The 15,090-nt window shown below is 34.9% G+C and overlaps 1 protein-coding gene across 16 annotated transcripts in view; it reads right to left on the bottom strand.

The window, feature by feature from the left end:
• The window catches only part of MYCBP2 (MYC binding protein 2), a 196,207-nt gene that overhangs the window by 86,238 nt on the left and 94,879 nt on the right, over positions 1-15,090 (bottom strand). For all 16 annotated transcript variants that reach the window (XM_065653542.1, XM_065653560.1, XM_065653596.1 and 13 more), the window contains 12 exons: positions 14,440-14,574; positions 14,274-14,357; positions 12,952-13,048; positions 10,928-11,120; positions 10,031-10,305; positions 8,837-9,058; positions 6,987-7,178; positions 5,640-5,846; positions 4,745-4,876; positions 4,033-4,211; positions 2,223-2,365; positions 1,316-1,416 (listed from right to left, as the gene is read on the bottom strand). In XM_065653542.1, coding sequence (XP_065509614.1) covers positions 1,316-1,416; positions 2,223-2,365; positions 4,033-4,211; positions 4,745-4,876; positions 5,640-5,846; positions 6,987-7,178; positions 8,837-9,058; positions 10,031-10,305; positions 10,928-11,120; positions 12,952-13,048; positions 14,274-14,357; positions 14,440-14,574 — 1,960 coding nt within the window. The remainder of the gene's footprint in view (positions 1-1,315; positions 1,417-2,222; positions 2,366-4,032; positions 4,212-4,744; positions 4,877-5,639; positions 5,847-6,986; positions 7,179-8,836; positions 9,059-10,030; positions 10,306-10,927; positions 11,121-12,951; positions 13,049-14,273; positions 14,358-14,439; positions 14,575-15,090) is intronic.

Below are 15,090 nucleotides of genomic sequence, written 5' to 3'. Positions count from 1 at the left end.
CCATACACAATAAAGCATTATTTATGACTGCAAGAAAACAACAGCCACAAACTTAGCATCTCTCTACAATGGTTGTTTTGGATATTCTCAGAAGGTCACTACCACGGGGCTCTGAGTAACCTGATCTAGCTGAAGATGTCCCTGTTCATTGCAGGGGGGTTGGACTAGATGGCCTTTGAAGGTCCCTTCCAACCCAAACTATTCTATGACTCTCTGATTCTACAATTCATTCAGTCATTTTCCAATTCTGTATCTACACAATCCTGACAGAAAAAGCATCGCTCAATTAATCTCAAATACTCCTCTTGGCTGCTTGCCAAAGTTGAAACAAAAATCTGTACACAACTGCAATATACCTTCACTAAAACATTTTCTACTAAAAACCCGTAACATTAGCAAACAAAAAGCATGAGCTGACAGAAAGCAAATACCACACTAAAGTCATAATCCATTTTATAACAACATTAATATTGTTCTTATCAAATATTCAATGCATTTTAATGCACATAGTGTTAAGCATCACATTGTTCTCTGTAATCTTGATGACATTTTCAAGTAAGAGGAACACTCCTAAAGCAAAAGGCTTGGTTCTAAACACCAGTTCATTACAGTAACAAGGTAACTGAAATTTGAAACTATTTTAATTGAAATGAAACTGCTGGATTTTAAGTGGCCAGTCCTCTCTCCTCCTCCTTTAAAGAGAAGTCAGAAGAGAGCTTACAGTTCATGAAAAAGCAATAAAAGGCAATAGTGTCTACCAGCTGAGCTTTAATGACATTTGTAAATCTAACAACAGATTTCAAAACTGTTCCAGACCAGGCACATAGAAGAATGCTATGCCACAGAAAAGTAAGGTTGTTCTTATTTGTAGCGGACATATTCCCGTCTCTAAATTTGACAGAAATAATCTTGATTTAATGAGCAGCTATCACTACTTTGGATTTTTACTGTAAAAATAAATTGATATAATATAAATAAAAACCATTTAATCCCACCAATACTCATCAATGAGTCATGAACGCAGATCCTTCTAACTTCTTGTGTTTTCTTACAGTTAAAACCTGTCATCTTTTCCTCTGCTTAAGGTATTTTTTTCATCATGTCTTCAATTTAATTTAAAAAAAAAGTAATTTTTAAAACATGACATGTTTTTAAAATTCTTAACTCCTGGAAAATTTGTAATAAGTCACACGGTCAAATATAAAGTACGAATTCTTAAAATTATAAGAAATCAAGATGCCCAGATTTTCACAGTAAACCTTTTCCTTGCATAATATTCTTAAAATTCATCAGTAATTTCTATTGAGGATCATACCTTGGGAATAGCTGCTGCTACTGGTCCTATGTAGGCTATTATGAGGGGAAGCAGCATTGAAAACAGACTGGAAGAGCTGAGTAGTTCTGGAATGTCTTCAGCTAAACAAAAATAATTCCAATACAGGTATTATTAATAAATGTACCATAGTTCAAAACACATCTTATGGTTTTGCTTTGCTTCTTATGTTAGAGTTTCTACAATAGTTTTCACTTAAAATTATTTTCATTATCTAAGCATTGTCAAATTATAAAACTGCAAAGCTCCCCTGAGATAAACATGCTATTATATACAGTTCTCTGTTAAAAAATTTCCTCCTTTTAGAGCGTAATTTTATTGCATTCTTTGCCATTTTGTGAAACTGTGTTCATACTTTCTATAGTATAAAAGCTAGCACAATAAGCTCCTTCCAGCCCTCCAAATCAATTTTCTATAGCAGTACGTAATATTCTGGACACTTTGACTAGAATGGCTGAAGACAGTAGCTTTAAACCGTTCAGTTTTAATGTCTACATTTCTCAAAAACTGATGTTTAAGTGCTTATAAACACACCACATTCAGTCTTCCTGATTACCACCACTGTGCAAAACATGCAGTAACATTTGGAACTGAGCCATCCCAGCATATCTTTTGGTAACAAAGAAACCTACCAGCTTTCATACGATACTTGCTAAATTGATGAGCAAAATTATATGAGGTATCTGCCTATGACATCTCAAGCCCAACTCAATGCCTAGAAAGTTACTCACAGTTTGATACCTACAGCAATGACAGGTAAGAAAAATATTCTTTGGAAAGCAAAAGAGAAATATCACCATTTTTGTATCACTAATATTGTACTATTACCTCTTGCTATCAGAGAAATTTTGAAAAGTAAATATTGAAAGTCAATCTTCAAAAGCCTTACCATCTACAGCAAGAGCCCTGTGCAACAGGTCCTTGGCTGCTCGTACGACAGCACTCACAACAGAAAGAGCCCTGCTACAATTTTTATCTTCTTCATTAGCTTTGTTCAAAAGCTGTGATTGCAGATCTCCATCATACTCACTCCTGCGTGGTGGATTAAGTAAAGTAAGTTCACAAAATATAAAATTATATTTAAAAACCATAAGTGACTTATCCTTGACAAAGAATAAATAAAACAAATAATTTATGATAAAGTAATAAAACGAACAATCAAAGAAACCACAGAGAATGTTTTGGAGGCAATACCTCAGTGTTAGCCCTTGCAATCATTTTGTTTTTATTTGGCAGACAATAAGGAAAGCATGTTTCTGAAATGTTTATGTTTCTTTTGACTAGATGCCTTTCAAACCACAGAAATGTATTAATTTCTATACTCATCCAAGCCCGACCACCTATCTTGATAAAAAGAGAGTAATACTAAACGCATCACAGAAATAAGTAACACCTTCAATAGATATTTCTGCAGTATCATAACAGGGAAGAAGTTTTTCCCCCCCTATTCTAAAGATTTTGGTTTTGAAATATAATCTTAGACTTACCCTCGACAAGTTTTTTCTTTTAAATCCACTCTGTATGTCAAATCAGATTCTCCTAAACAACATTATGTACAAAACTATCTCAATAAGGTAGATGAAGGATCTGGTTTGATTTGCCTTTTCAAAGCAGTTGAATGATAATTACAAACTAATCCAAGCCCTCAATATGATAGTGATTCAGCCTTGGCATAGACAACCAAAATCAGTTAGTCAACATGCAAAGCAAAATTTCCCATTCTCTTTTGGATTTCTTTGTTGTTCAGAAAGACCTGATCTTTCAAAACATCATTCTAAGAACATCGATTCCAGGACTGACACCTTGGAATACTCAAAAACTTTACTTGGAGCAGTTCAGTGCACAAAGATACCTATCCTGCTCTATGACTTAAATTAACCATTCTTACAAAAAGATTTTTTTTTTTGTCACCGTGAGTAAAAGGTGCGATACATTTTTTTTGATGTATAGATAAAGGTAGTAATGCATATATTCAGGTGCTGTCACATTTTAAAAATCATGTTTTCATAGATATCAGGATAAGCTCCTCAAAAATGAAGGAAACGCTTTCTGCAAAAGCATTACCTTAAGTGAATTCCTACTAGCACCTTGAAAGACTAAAATAAAGTTTCCCTGCAGGACAGTCAGGTGTTTCAGTTCTTTTTCTTCGGGCAGTTGCAATGTATATTTTTATAACTTAGAACTCTACAGTAAGAAAGGAGACGGTTCCTATATAAACAGACTTTGCTTCATTACATGATGCAATCCTTTCTCACAACAGAGGAAGGAACTGAATGAAATCAGAGGATTATCATGCCAGTGAGTAGTCTGTCAAAAATCTCTTAGGTTATAAAAAAACCCAGAGACTGAAGTAGTGCATCATACCAGTCTCCAATATGACAGCTTTAAAGCACTGGGCAATGGACCTTGTAAGAGAGGTCAACCATCAACCATTATTTGCCTAGTCAAAAAAAAAAAAAGACAATCTAACACAACTGGAAGAGGCAACAGTACAACTTTGTCCCAAAATCTGTCTTCGCTAAACAACTTAAGCCTCAAACCACACTGGATGAACACAATATTGCTGTTAGAGAAGCTCTTTACTCCAACACGTTCCAGATGTATTTATTTCTGTTACTTCTCAAAAATAGATATGGTATAATAGCACTACGATGGTTTTATTCACTTTTCTTAGAAATGGATCATGACAACACACAAACCTGTAATAGAGGATCTGTGGAATTTGTCCTCGCGTTTGGTTTGTGCCATTACTGCTCAGACTACATGTACTAAATGTAAATGTGACACCATCTGGACACTGAACTGTCGTCATTCCTCCATCTCCGTTGGCAGTTCGGCTTCCATAGTTCCTCAAACGAACAGCGTATTTCACATTTTCCTTAGAAAAGAGAGCCAATATGCAATATAAACCAAGTATATAAGTTAGACTTCATGGTATTATGAAATCCGTTATTTTACATTAATACTGAAGAGTCTGAAAAGTCCTTCAAAGCATTGTGCAAATGAAGTTAACTGAAAAAGATCCAGCATTTAACAAAAGCCAGAGCTGTTCTGTGTTCCCAAACTATGGACCATAAGTAAAATATCACTTATTACTCAAAGAGTGACCAGGCACCCATGAAAATTAGCTACCAAATTGCACACAAAAAAGTTGCCCATTCAAGAATATTCTAAGTTACTAAGAAATTACAATCTATTTGATGCTATTATAAAAATTACAATTTAATTTCTTTCAGATGCCTGGATTTGAACTTTTCAGTTACAGGGTGAAACTGAGGATTTATAAAGCAAACTTATAAAGATTAATTTGTAAATGCATACACAAAAAAACCCAATTTACATTGAATATTCTGATTTTTGTTACCTAAAGAAGTAATACGAAAACTACAGATGCACACTTCTTTCATTTACCTTCAGTGGCACAACTTTATCAAGTCTGATTTCAGCAATGTCACTGGGAGAATCATCTGTGGTGTAAGTCCCTTTAACCAACTCTAAAGATGTCCATCTATGAGAATGAGTTGAATCTCCAGTATGATCGCTCTGATTCAAAGAAACAAAGCCACTTCAATACATTTTTAATGTAAGTATTATAAAATGACATATTCATGCAATTGCACAAGTCGTGTTCTCATGTATAAATTGTTACACACAGCATTACAAACTAGAACAAACCTGGAAAACCTGTTCAGAATCAAAAATAAAGCCTTTCTGCTAAAAAGGAATGTATTGAAATCTCCCATAGCAACCTACGCTTGCCCTTTGGAAGAGATTAGGACAGTCGGTTGAAGTGAAGAACTGGGTGCAAAAGAACAGAGGTGTATCTTCGTTACAAGAACACAGAGTGAAGTTTCATGTTTCTTTTAAGACAGTACTTCAACAGCACACAACACTGTAGCTATAGCCCGACCATGCTGGTAAGCTAGCCCTTTCTTCAAATTTTGGTTCAAAATGTTTTATCTTGGTCTGTTTTATTTTGTATTTTCCTTAGTAGTTTGCTGAGAGGTAACTGGTGCTAATGCACATTTAGCTCTAGGAAGTGAAAAGTCCAGTATACTTCAAATTTTACTTGTAATAAAATAAGATTTCAAAACCATAAGGAAGAAAAGGACCCCACTAGATATGGTATGTGGCTTGCCATACCAACAAAACCACCACCACAAGCAAACAAAAAAACCCCACTACCATACTGTTGCACTGGTAGCCTAGACTGTATAAGAATGCAAAAATATTACACTGTAAAACATATTATGAAAAACTATGACTTTACTTTTGTTCAAACTGGTTTTTCAAATGCAGTACTTACATCATCAACTAGTACTTCTAACTCGTACTCATGAATTCCTCCTCCACCATAAACAGAAAATCCTACAACAACTACACCGGGTTTGTCGACAGAGAAACATATTGCATCAGGGGACCCATTCCCAGTATTCCAGCTTCTTCCCTGGCTTGTTTTAGTGAATCGGTTTGGAGTGGACTTGACAGAATGGAGAGAGTTCAGCCCATCAACCTGTAGAAGGTTACATGCAAGAAACAGAAAGAGGTAATGGCTGAGGACTAGATAATTTTAATAAAGCAAAGTTAAGTGAATTAAATTACTAGATTTTCAACTGGGTGAATTTTAACCATCACCTGATAAAACATAAAAGATGTCACTACTGGGGCTTCTAGTCAACATAGACTAAAAAGAAAACATAACTTCTGGTAATTAGGAATCAACCAGGAACAATTAGGAATCTGATTCCTAGTTTTTTCAAGTATTTAAATATGCGTTTCATAGGATGACTTGGCAGGAAAGATAGCTTAACTGTATCGTACTTCAAGAAGATGACTTACATATTTTTATCCTAGGTAAGGCCATGATCATAGGAAAGATACAGATCTTGCATAACAGGAAAAACATCTTAAATCAAGGTCTTATCAAAAGTTGAGTTCTGCTGATAGTATGCAGGCTGTGACGTGCCTTTAATAAAATCAATGTTGTTAAATAATAGAAATTTATTTCAAGCGTCATAAAAGGGAATGTCTGTGATTATGAATCTCTGGATTTTAAACAGTTGAACTCAGTACCACTCTCAACTTTTGAATAAAAAGCAAATAAACCAGAAAAAACTCTAACAAAGCCTTGTAAAACTATAATACATACATTATATAACATTTAATATATAAAGAAAGAGATGTGTAAGGAATACCTTACATATACGGGAGGAAGACACAATGCATAAACAAATTCTGACAGATAATCAAAAGCAGATAGGCTTGGAACTCATGAGGCACTCAGGATACCAGAGGCACACAGATGTTCAGGGATGTGGCACTGCCACCAGTGAGCACTGAATAAATACATTTTGAATGTACACATGCAGAGATATGCATACAAGAAGTGAGGAACCCCAAAGAAAACTGACATTTTTTAAACAATTCACAGTATTCTTCAGCCATAATGAAATAGCTAACTAGCAACAGTACTTCCCTAATACAGTGTACATGTGCTTTTAAAACTATGTTAAACATCTGAAGCTACAAGAACTGAGAATTCCAGCATCTACGAAAGCTCTGCATACCTATATAATTGCTGTCACAACCCATATCACATTCAAAATATACTTGTTCTGAAAGACTTCTAGTCATGATTTTATAGCAGCTTTACCTCAGATCCTAACGCCGATGCTGTAAGCTCACTCACAATACTAGCAAGCAACCCACAGGTATTAGAAACCAGATGTGAAGAGAAAAGTTCATTTTCTCTTCTAAGGCTGTTCCGTACTGGCAAAACAACAATGACCAACATCTTTTCCAGCACTTCCCGAAAGCTCGTCATCCCTGAAACATTTTCTTCACTCTGCATTATGAAGAGAAAAATGACAAATGACATTGCTCTTCCTTAAAAAAAAACCCACACACACAGTGATTTTCACATACTATAAGCATTAGGTAATAGAAAAATTCATGACTACTTAAAAATAAGAAATGTCTAGGTTAAAAAAAAACATTCCCAAATCTATCGTAGTATGTATTCCTTTGTAGAAAAACCTGATTAATAGCCTTAATTTCCAGAATGAAGTGGCGTTGACTTTGCTTATTGCATTGGAAAGATATATAGGTGTCTTTCTCAGGAGAGGTCCTTATAACCCTCCTTGCCGTACTATCTATAACCATACATTAAAAAACAACAGATATATATTACCATCTATGGAACTCTTCATATCATTGTCTTCCCCATGTCTAAAGGAAACTGAGAAGCTTTTTGGTTTGGTGTTGGCAGAGAGAATCTTCTGTGCAAGCAGGTAAGATAAAACCAGTGGCGAGATGCTTATAAAAACAGTTGTCACTTCACTGAAGGAAGACTGTCAAACAAATCTAAGCTTCAGCATTTACTGTGTCTTCTACCCAGCAGTGACATCCACTGTTGTTCAGAACAGTTATCCATACTGGAAGTCATGCCCAATAAGAAAAAATAAAATCAGGTCTACAGATGGAAATTAGAGGTTTGTCTTTTTCACCATTTTGTCTCCCAAAAATATCTAAGTAGTGAACAGATAGGGAAGACAATCAGGTCAAGCAAACCTGCACAGAACTCATTCTATTGTTGACAGTCAAGAGGCAGCTGTACCCAAGATGGAAATATTATCTTTGCATTTAATAGCTTTTGGTGATTTTTTTTTTCTTCTTCATTACGTTGTGCAGGTGCTTTCTAAGCCTGTGAACACGTTTAGCATAAAAATGGCCTATAGCAAGATGTTGCACAGCTTAACTGTTTGTTTGATGAAGAGCAGCTACCTTTTGAACTTTTTTGCTAAGGTTTCTGGTTGCTTGAATTTTTTGGCAATGGAAGACTCAACAATCATCCTTTATTTACTTTCCTATATCATTCATAATTTCCTAAAATCTTACCCCTCTTGTCTTCTAAAGAGAAGAACACTAGTAGTCCCGTATCTTTGGTTATCATCTTTACCCTTTTCATTACCGGAAACCTATTTTAGAATAACAGAACTACAAATATACAGTGTTCCGGAGCCCTTGATTAGGAAATTGTTTAATAACCTTTCATAGAAGTATATGAACAGGGCTTCCTTTGTCCACCTGCTTGTTGACTCCTTTAAAAACTCCAGTTTGAGACATGAATTATTACCAAAGCTGTGTTGATTCTTCCTCAAAACACTGAATCTATCCACATGTTCATTCTTGTGATCACATTAAAAAGCTGAAAAACTGTTGCAGAAAATACTACTCAATGGAAGACAACTCTACACTATATCTCTGCAATTAGATATTTCAAAATAAGTAAGAAGAGTTTTTGCTTAGACATTCTCCAAACAAGAAATAATTGGGATATTTCAGACCAAAAGATGAAAATTGGGTAAAATAGCAAGGTTCTGAAAGCAGCGTTTTAGAAGACACTCCAGCAAATTCAGCTTATAAAGCTAAAACTTCAACTTACGTGACTGTTTTTTGTTGCAAAGTAAACCAAGTAGTTAAATTTTTAGAATATATCCTAACCTGACTAAGTTTTTCCATGTGTGCAACCAAAAGAGGAAAACGATGGGCCAGAGCAGAGTCATTCTCAGTGCTGACTTGTTTGACCATTGATCGCAGCAACGCCTCTCCATCATAAGCGATCGGAAAGATCGAGGTCAGTTTTACTGACGTGTGGCAGAGAGCAGACATAACGGCAGCAAGGAGTCGGCTACTGGAGGTTTTGAAGTTTGCTTCTTGGATGTCCTAAAAACATTAAAATAAATGAATACAGTGGCACCGTTGTATTCAAAGTAAATGACAGAGAACCTACTTTTGAAAGAAACTTTCCAGTTTTACAGTAATTATAAAAATAATCTAGATGAAGAATATCACGTTCTGCTAGCCTTCCTGTGAATTTATCTTCTCTTGTAAGCTTCCATTTAGATCCCTCAAATTCGAGTAATTAAAATTTGTTGGTTGAAATATTTTAAAACAAACAATCCATTTAAAATTACTTTTGAAATGATGGCACCCATTGAAGACAAATCACTACAGTTAATCAATTTAATTACAATTATCTACTAAAGAACTGATTTTCCTTTTATTTTTCTATGTTAAATGAATTTTCATGCAAAGAAGCAAATTGCTTATAATCTCACTGTCATCAATGCAAGCAAGCAACTACGTTTATACGTGGGACGCTCATTCACAATAAGCAGGATACTTAGGAAAAAGCTGTTGATTATAGGATAATATTGCCAGCCTCTTGTGTACTTTGCTGGATCAGAGCACTGTTGTAACATTTAACAATGAGAAGTTACTCAAGTATTACTGATGAGCATAAAAAATGCCACATGTATGCTCCTAAGCAACATGCAGCAAGAGTAATCACAGACGAGGCATGGTCTCAATGCTGGAAAAGCAGGTGCCAACAGTTACCAGCACCATGAATTTTTTTCACTGTCTCAGGGAGAATTTTACTGCTAAGGGAGGCAGAAGTTCCTAGGCCCTTGTTGAACTTGGACACATTTTACAAAAAAACCCCACCCAAACTAACAAAAAAAGAAAAAAAAGAATAAAGCTAATCCAAACCCAAACTAACAATTCTTAAAAAAAACCAAACCACAGCAGAATTCAAGTTGCAAACCAGGATAAACACAAAAAAGGAGTAAAGGTTAGGCCCTTAGCGAAAGGGCCAACTAAGTTGTAATATTTACTTGTGCCACTTTAATGTACCTGGTCTAAACAATTCAGCAAGTCACAGAGACATGCCCACTGGAGAGCTGGCGTTGGATAAAAGGAATGAAAGCAAGCTGTGAATGTATTATGGCATTCCTGAAGAACAGCTTCTAAAAGACTGAGGGGCTGACTGAGATATCCTTGTGGATCGTTGTCCAGCTTCACCATGCAATGATCAACTCCTTCAGATAGAATTTTTCTCAGCAAGGTCCTTGTTTTTCCAATGCAATCTGCTAGTTTGCTGGTTTCTTCTACAACCGCCTTAGCTGTAGCTAGAACATTATATAAAAAGCATTGAATGTCCAATAAATGAAACATTTTCATATTCAAATGTATATTTTACATGCAAATATAACAACTAGAATTCAGCAACATTGATGAATCTACATTCGGAGAAGTTAATTTCAAAAGGAAAACAGTGGAGGGTGTTAAACTACATCGAAGAAACCTGAATATCAGAAGCTTCCAATTTTCCAGTCTTTCATAATATATGCTGCATTTAAATGTGAGTGTTGTTAAACTACAGGCATGAAACACAGATACTGTCTTTCAAATTTAAATTGTGCTTACTACCAAAGTAGCTACTATGCAGAGAAACAGGAAAAAAAAAAGATACAAATAGTCCAAAAGGACTCAACTGTGAAGTGAAACAAGAAATTAACTTTAAAATACACACGAGTTACAGTAAAAAGTGTGGTGTTGGATGCTTGGTTATGCAGATAATTGCAAATATCCTATTACTGACAGCAAGTCTCTTAATTGCTCCAACAAAACCAACTGTATAAGCAATTTCATCTTATAGCATATCCTAAAGGAATAATTAGATCAAATTTTGAAATTCCTGGAGATTATTATTTGCTGATAAATATGAAACAAGTGAATTAAGCAGAATACCTGATATTGGATATATTTCACAGGTATAGACCCTCAGCAACCTCAGGCAGCAAGTGCCCACAAAACGCAACCTTTCCAAGTCCAGAAGTGTAGCAGTGTATTGGAAACCTTTAAGTCCACGAAGTTCTTCAACTCCCAGTACCAGTGTTGTCCAGCTCCAGTGAAGAATGCTCAATAAAGATTCAAAGCATTCCTATTTCAGGGTATGAAGGACACAGAAGGCAGATTTTGTGTTAAAAACAAGGAGTGACCATTCAGCATCAGAAGATGAAAAGCAAATAGCATCTACATCCATGTTTATTACGAAAATGTGTTTATGTCTAAACACATCTACCATACAACACATAAATCCTATTTGCTTGAGAATACAAAAGAGCACTGAGGATGCAGAGACTAATATCATGCTAAAACCAATTTATAACATATGTTATAATACCATTGTGTGTGGAATTCTCATGGTTATTTAAGAACTAACAATCGTATGTATTCACTTGTAACACAGATTTTTCAGTAAATTTTACTCACTTCATCTGCATATGAATAGTGTAATACCTGCTTTTAACAGAATACATTCTTGTCATAACAGTAAAGACTTAACAGGGCTGTCTTTACTCTGCTTTAAACAGTTATGATCTGCAGGACCATGGGAACTATATCACATTTACACTACTTGAAAGTTTAACAGAAGCACATGATAATCCACAAGAAATTTGAGGATTTAAGAAATTGATAGCTTCATAAAGTTGTATCTCAGAAGGCAAACTACAAGTGATTTGGTATTGAATACCTTCAAGCTGCAGGTATACCTTTTAGCTGCAACAATCAAGCTGATTATTCAAAGTTAGTTATAAAATGCCTAACGCTCCAGAAATCCAAAACTTTCCTCTTATCTCAGTTCACATCTGTGGTGAGGGATAACAGCAGCAAGATAATGAAGAGGAAGTACACAGCGCAAAGTATTAAAAGCCACAGGAGTTCATAGCTTAAAGCAAATATTTTTAAGCAAACATATATTAAGAGTAGCTATTAATAGGTCAATAAGATTATTACTAAAAATGCAAATTTTGTAGATAATACATTTCTAGAAGAAAACTAGATAAGATCACCCTGATCATTAGAGAATACTGAAGAAATAGAGAATACATAAACAAGAGAAAGCAAGCTGGTTAAGAAAACTGAACTACGAGTGTCCATATGGAGGCAATAACTTCAGCGTAATTGTCAGTTGAGAATACTGACAGTATCTGTAATGCAGTATAAAATATAAACCAGGATGGAACTGAAAATAATCATTGCTTGTAACAGATAAGGAAGGGACTGTACTTCAAAAACAAAGACTGGATTTGCCTTATCTTGCATAATACTGCATTTCGACTTAATGCAGTATTCCTCAAAATGTGACTAACCTCCTTGTATGTGAAGAACTGCAAAGTATCATCTTTTAATGGCTGCAGTTCACTGTGCCTATTAACACCCATTTCCTCAGCCTACCGAAGTTTAATTAAATGCTATCTGATCCTCAGTGTGCATCAGAATGCATCCAATAGGAAGATGAATGTCACCAATGGGTAATAAATGCCAGTAACTTAAAAGCCACAGAAGAAAGCATATAGTAAAGCTCCCTCAAACTCTAAGAAGCCTGCTATTAATAATATTCATGTCTAGGCAGGGAGTAAGGCTCATACATTACATACAACCAGTAAGTATGCATTCAACCCCACACCTTCCCAAAAAACCCCAAACTAAATAGCTCACACATGAAAAGCAAACTAAACCTTGTAAACAAATACATTTCTAAGCTCTCATCCTCAGGTCAATACCAAGCTTAGTTTAGATTCAAGTTTACATCTGAAATCTTCAGAAAAAAAGTAAAGAAAATACAACGTTCTACATATCAGTGTACCTAACTCCTGCTTGATAAAGCAGACAGAAGAAATCATTAGTTATTTCCACATGTATGTCTTTCAGTTTTCTAAATATGAATGAACTTGCAGGAAATACAGAAGATTCTTGATAATACTCACTGCTGAGACAGTTCTGGCAAAAGATCTTTTTAAAATATGCACAGGTTCACTGGTCTGCTGTTTTCCTTTGGATGCACTGCCATCACTTGTTGGTAGCCTGGAAGAACAATTTAAGAACTAACTTGAAACCTGCACCAAGTTTTTCCTGTTTGTATTGTTCAAGTGGAACGAAGAGGGAAGTTTAATGTAATTATCAAAAAATGTTCAATTTCAGCATAATTCCCTCCCCAATCCTTCAAAAACCAGCAATCAAGTATCTTAAAATCTGTTCAACTGGCAGAATTGTGACAACTGATAAAGTTGAGATCTAATTATGCATGAAATTATTAGAAGTATTTACTGTATTTCTTCAGATGACATTAAGACTAGAAATGTTATTCTAGAAAAGAAAACCGATTTTGTGGAGGCAAAATATATGTATAGGTAAAAAACACAGGCAGCACTTGTTACTGCAGCACATTTCCTTTTGTGCCACTCGTGGTTCTTCAGCCATAACCTTCCTTCAGATGCCCCAAACCTTGTTCATCTTTGGCTACAGCCATCTCTCCATAGAAGTTACCCAAGCGATTAATATGTTTTGCCAGAACTTGATGTGCATCAGTCAAAATGAAACTTTCCTCTGGAGAGATGGGTGTCTATGGACACAAAACTTAACCACAAAAGTGAGCTGTTCTGGTAAGGGACCCTGAAAAGGACACGCTTAGGAAGGACAAAGCAAGAGAACTGGTATGAAGAACTTCCAAGTTCCAGAATCAATGTGGGGGCAGGGGAGAATATATATATAATATAAAAATGTGTCTTGTATATATTGGAAGGAATCTGAAAAATAAAGAGTTGTTGCTTTTTAAAACAGTTACATAACATTTATGGAATAATGGAATGGAATAATGGAATGGAATAATAAATTTATGGTAACTATTGTAAAGAACAATTTGGTTTTGTGTTGTGGGTGTTTCTTGTTGTTTTTAATTAAAACCATCTGTTTGATAGTATACTACTCTTAAACTGAGGCCTACTTAATAGAATACTTCCCAACCAGAAAAAAACTGAAGCATGTTAGATGAAGTCACGAGACTCTACTGAACTAAATTTAAGTCTCAGAACATAATGTGTGAGGAATAACCTTTTAAAGAAAAACTGCAAAGAAATAAACAGTGGTATAATGGATTTATTACTTTTCTCAAAGACATCAGGTTTTCCTCAAATTTTTCAGATATTGATATCCTTAGTTTAATAATTTCATGAAGCCTACACTTACTTTAACAGGGCCTCTGTTTAAAACCATGTCAATAAATTGTTCTAAATAGAGATCAAAATATTACCTGTATAGTAACTGCGGGATCTGCCCTGCATTAACATCTGTACCATTATTTGATTTCTTGGAACTTTTAAACTGGAATACAACACTGAAAGAGGAAGAATCCAATTATTATTCAAGGAATATTAGGTCTCTTATTTTGTATTAGAAGATATAGGAAAAAAATATACCCATCGTCTGTAGTAATAGAGGCCTGTCCATGAGATCCACAATCACTGCTCGGTCCTGATACTCTTGCCCAGGCCACATACCACCAGCCAGCTTGCAGGAGTACTGGTTCATCAAACATCATTGCATACTTCTCCCTGGGAAAAGTAAATTTTGAAAAATATATAGGTGAATTAGTTTTTAGATTAATCTTTAATGAATTACCTGCCACTTACAAAATAAAATTGAAAATTAATGGAATTAATTTATTAATCTAAAGTATCTATTTATATTCAACATTAAAAATATTTCATTAGAAAATATTGTAGTAATTTTTAAAAATAATAATACAGAAGGACCTACAAATGCCTCAATCTACCCTGATCTTGCATTTTGAAACAATCAGAAATCAAATGCCAAATAGAGTGAGGACAGAGTAAGTTAAATTAGCACACACAAACCCAATTACATTTAAGGCATAGTACTGCAAGTGAAGTATTAATCATATTCTTTTATTTCAGAAAATTCTGGCTAAACTTTTGTAAGTGATAGGAGCTTATACATGAATTCCTAGGAATAACACATGAATATTTAAGAAAGTAATAGCATATGGGTATTTAAATAAATAGCATTTATGGGTATTGATACATAAGAATTAAACCTAAAAGAATTAG

Source organism: Caloenas nicobarica, chromosome 1 (genome assembly GCF_036013445.1).
Source record: "Caloenas nicobarica isolate bCalNic1 chromosome 1, bCalNic1.hap1, whole genome shotgun sequence".
Classification (NCBI taxonomy): domain Eukaryota; kingdom Metazoa; phylum Chordata; class Aves; order Columbiformes; family Columbidae; genus Caloenas; species Caloenas nicobarica.
Note: the sequence above shows the minus strand (reverse complement) of the source record. Positions and strands in the feature narration are given on the sequence as shown.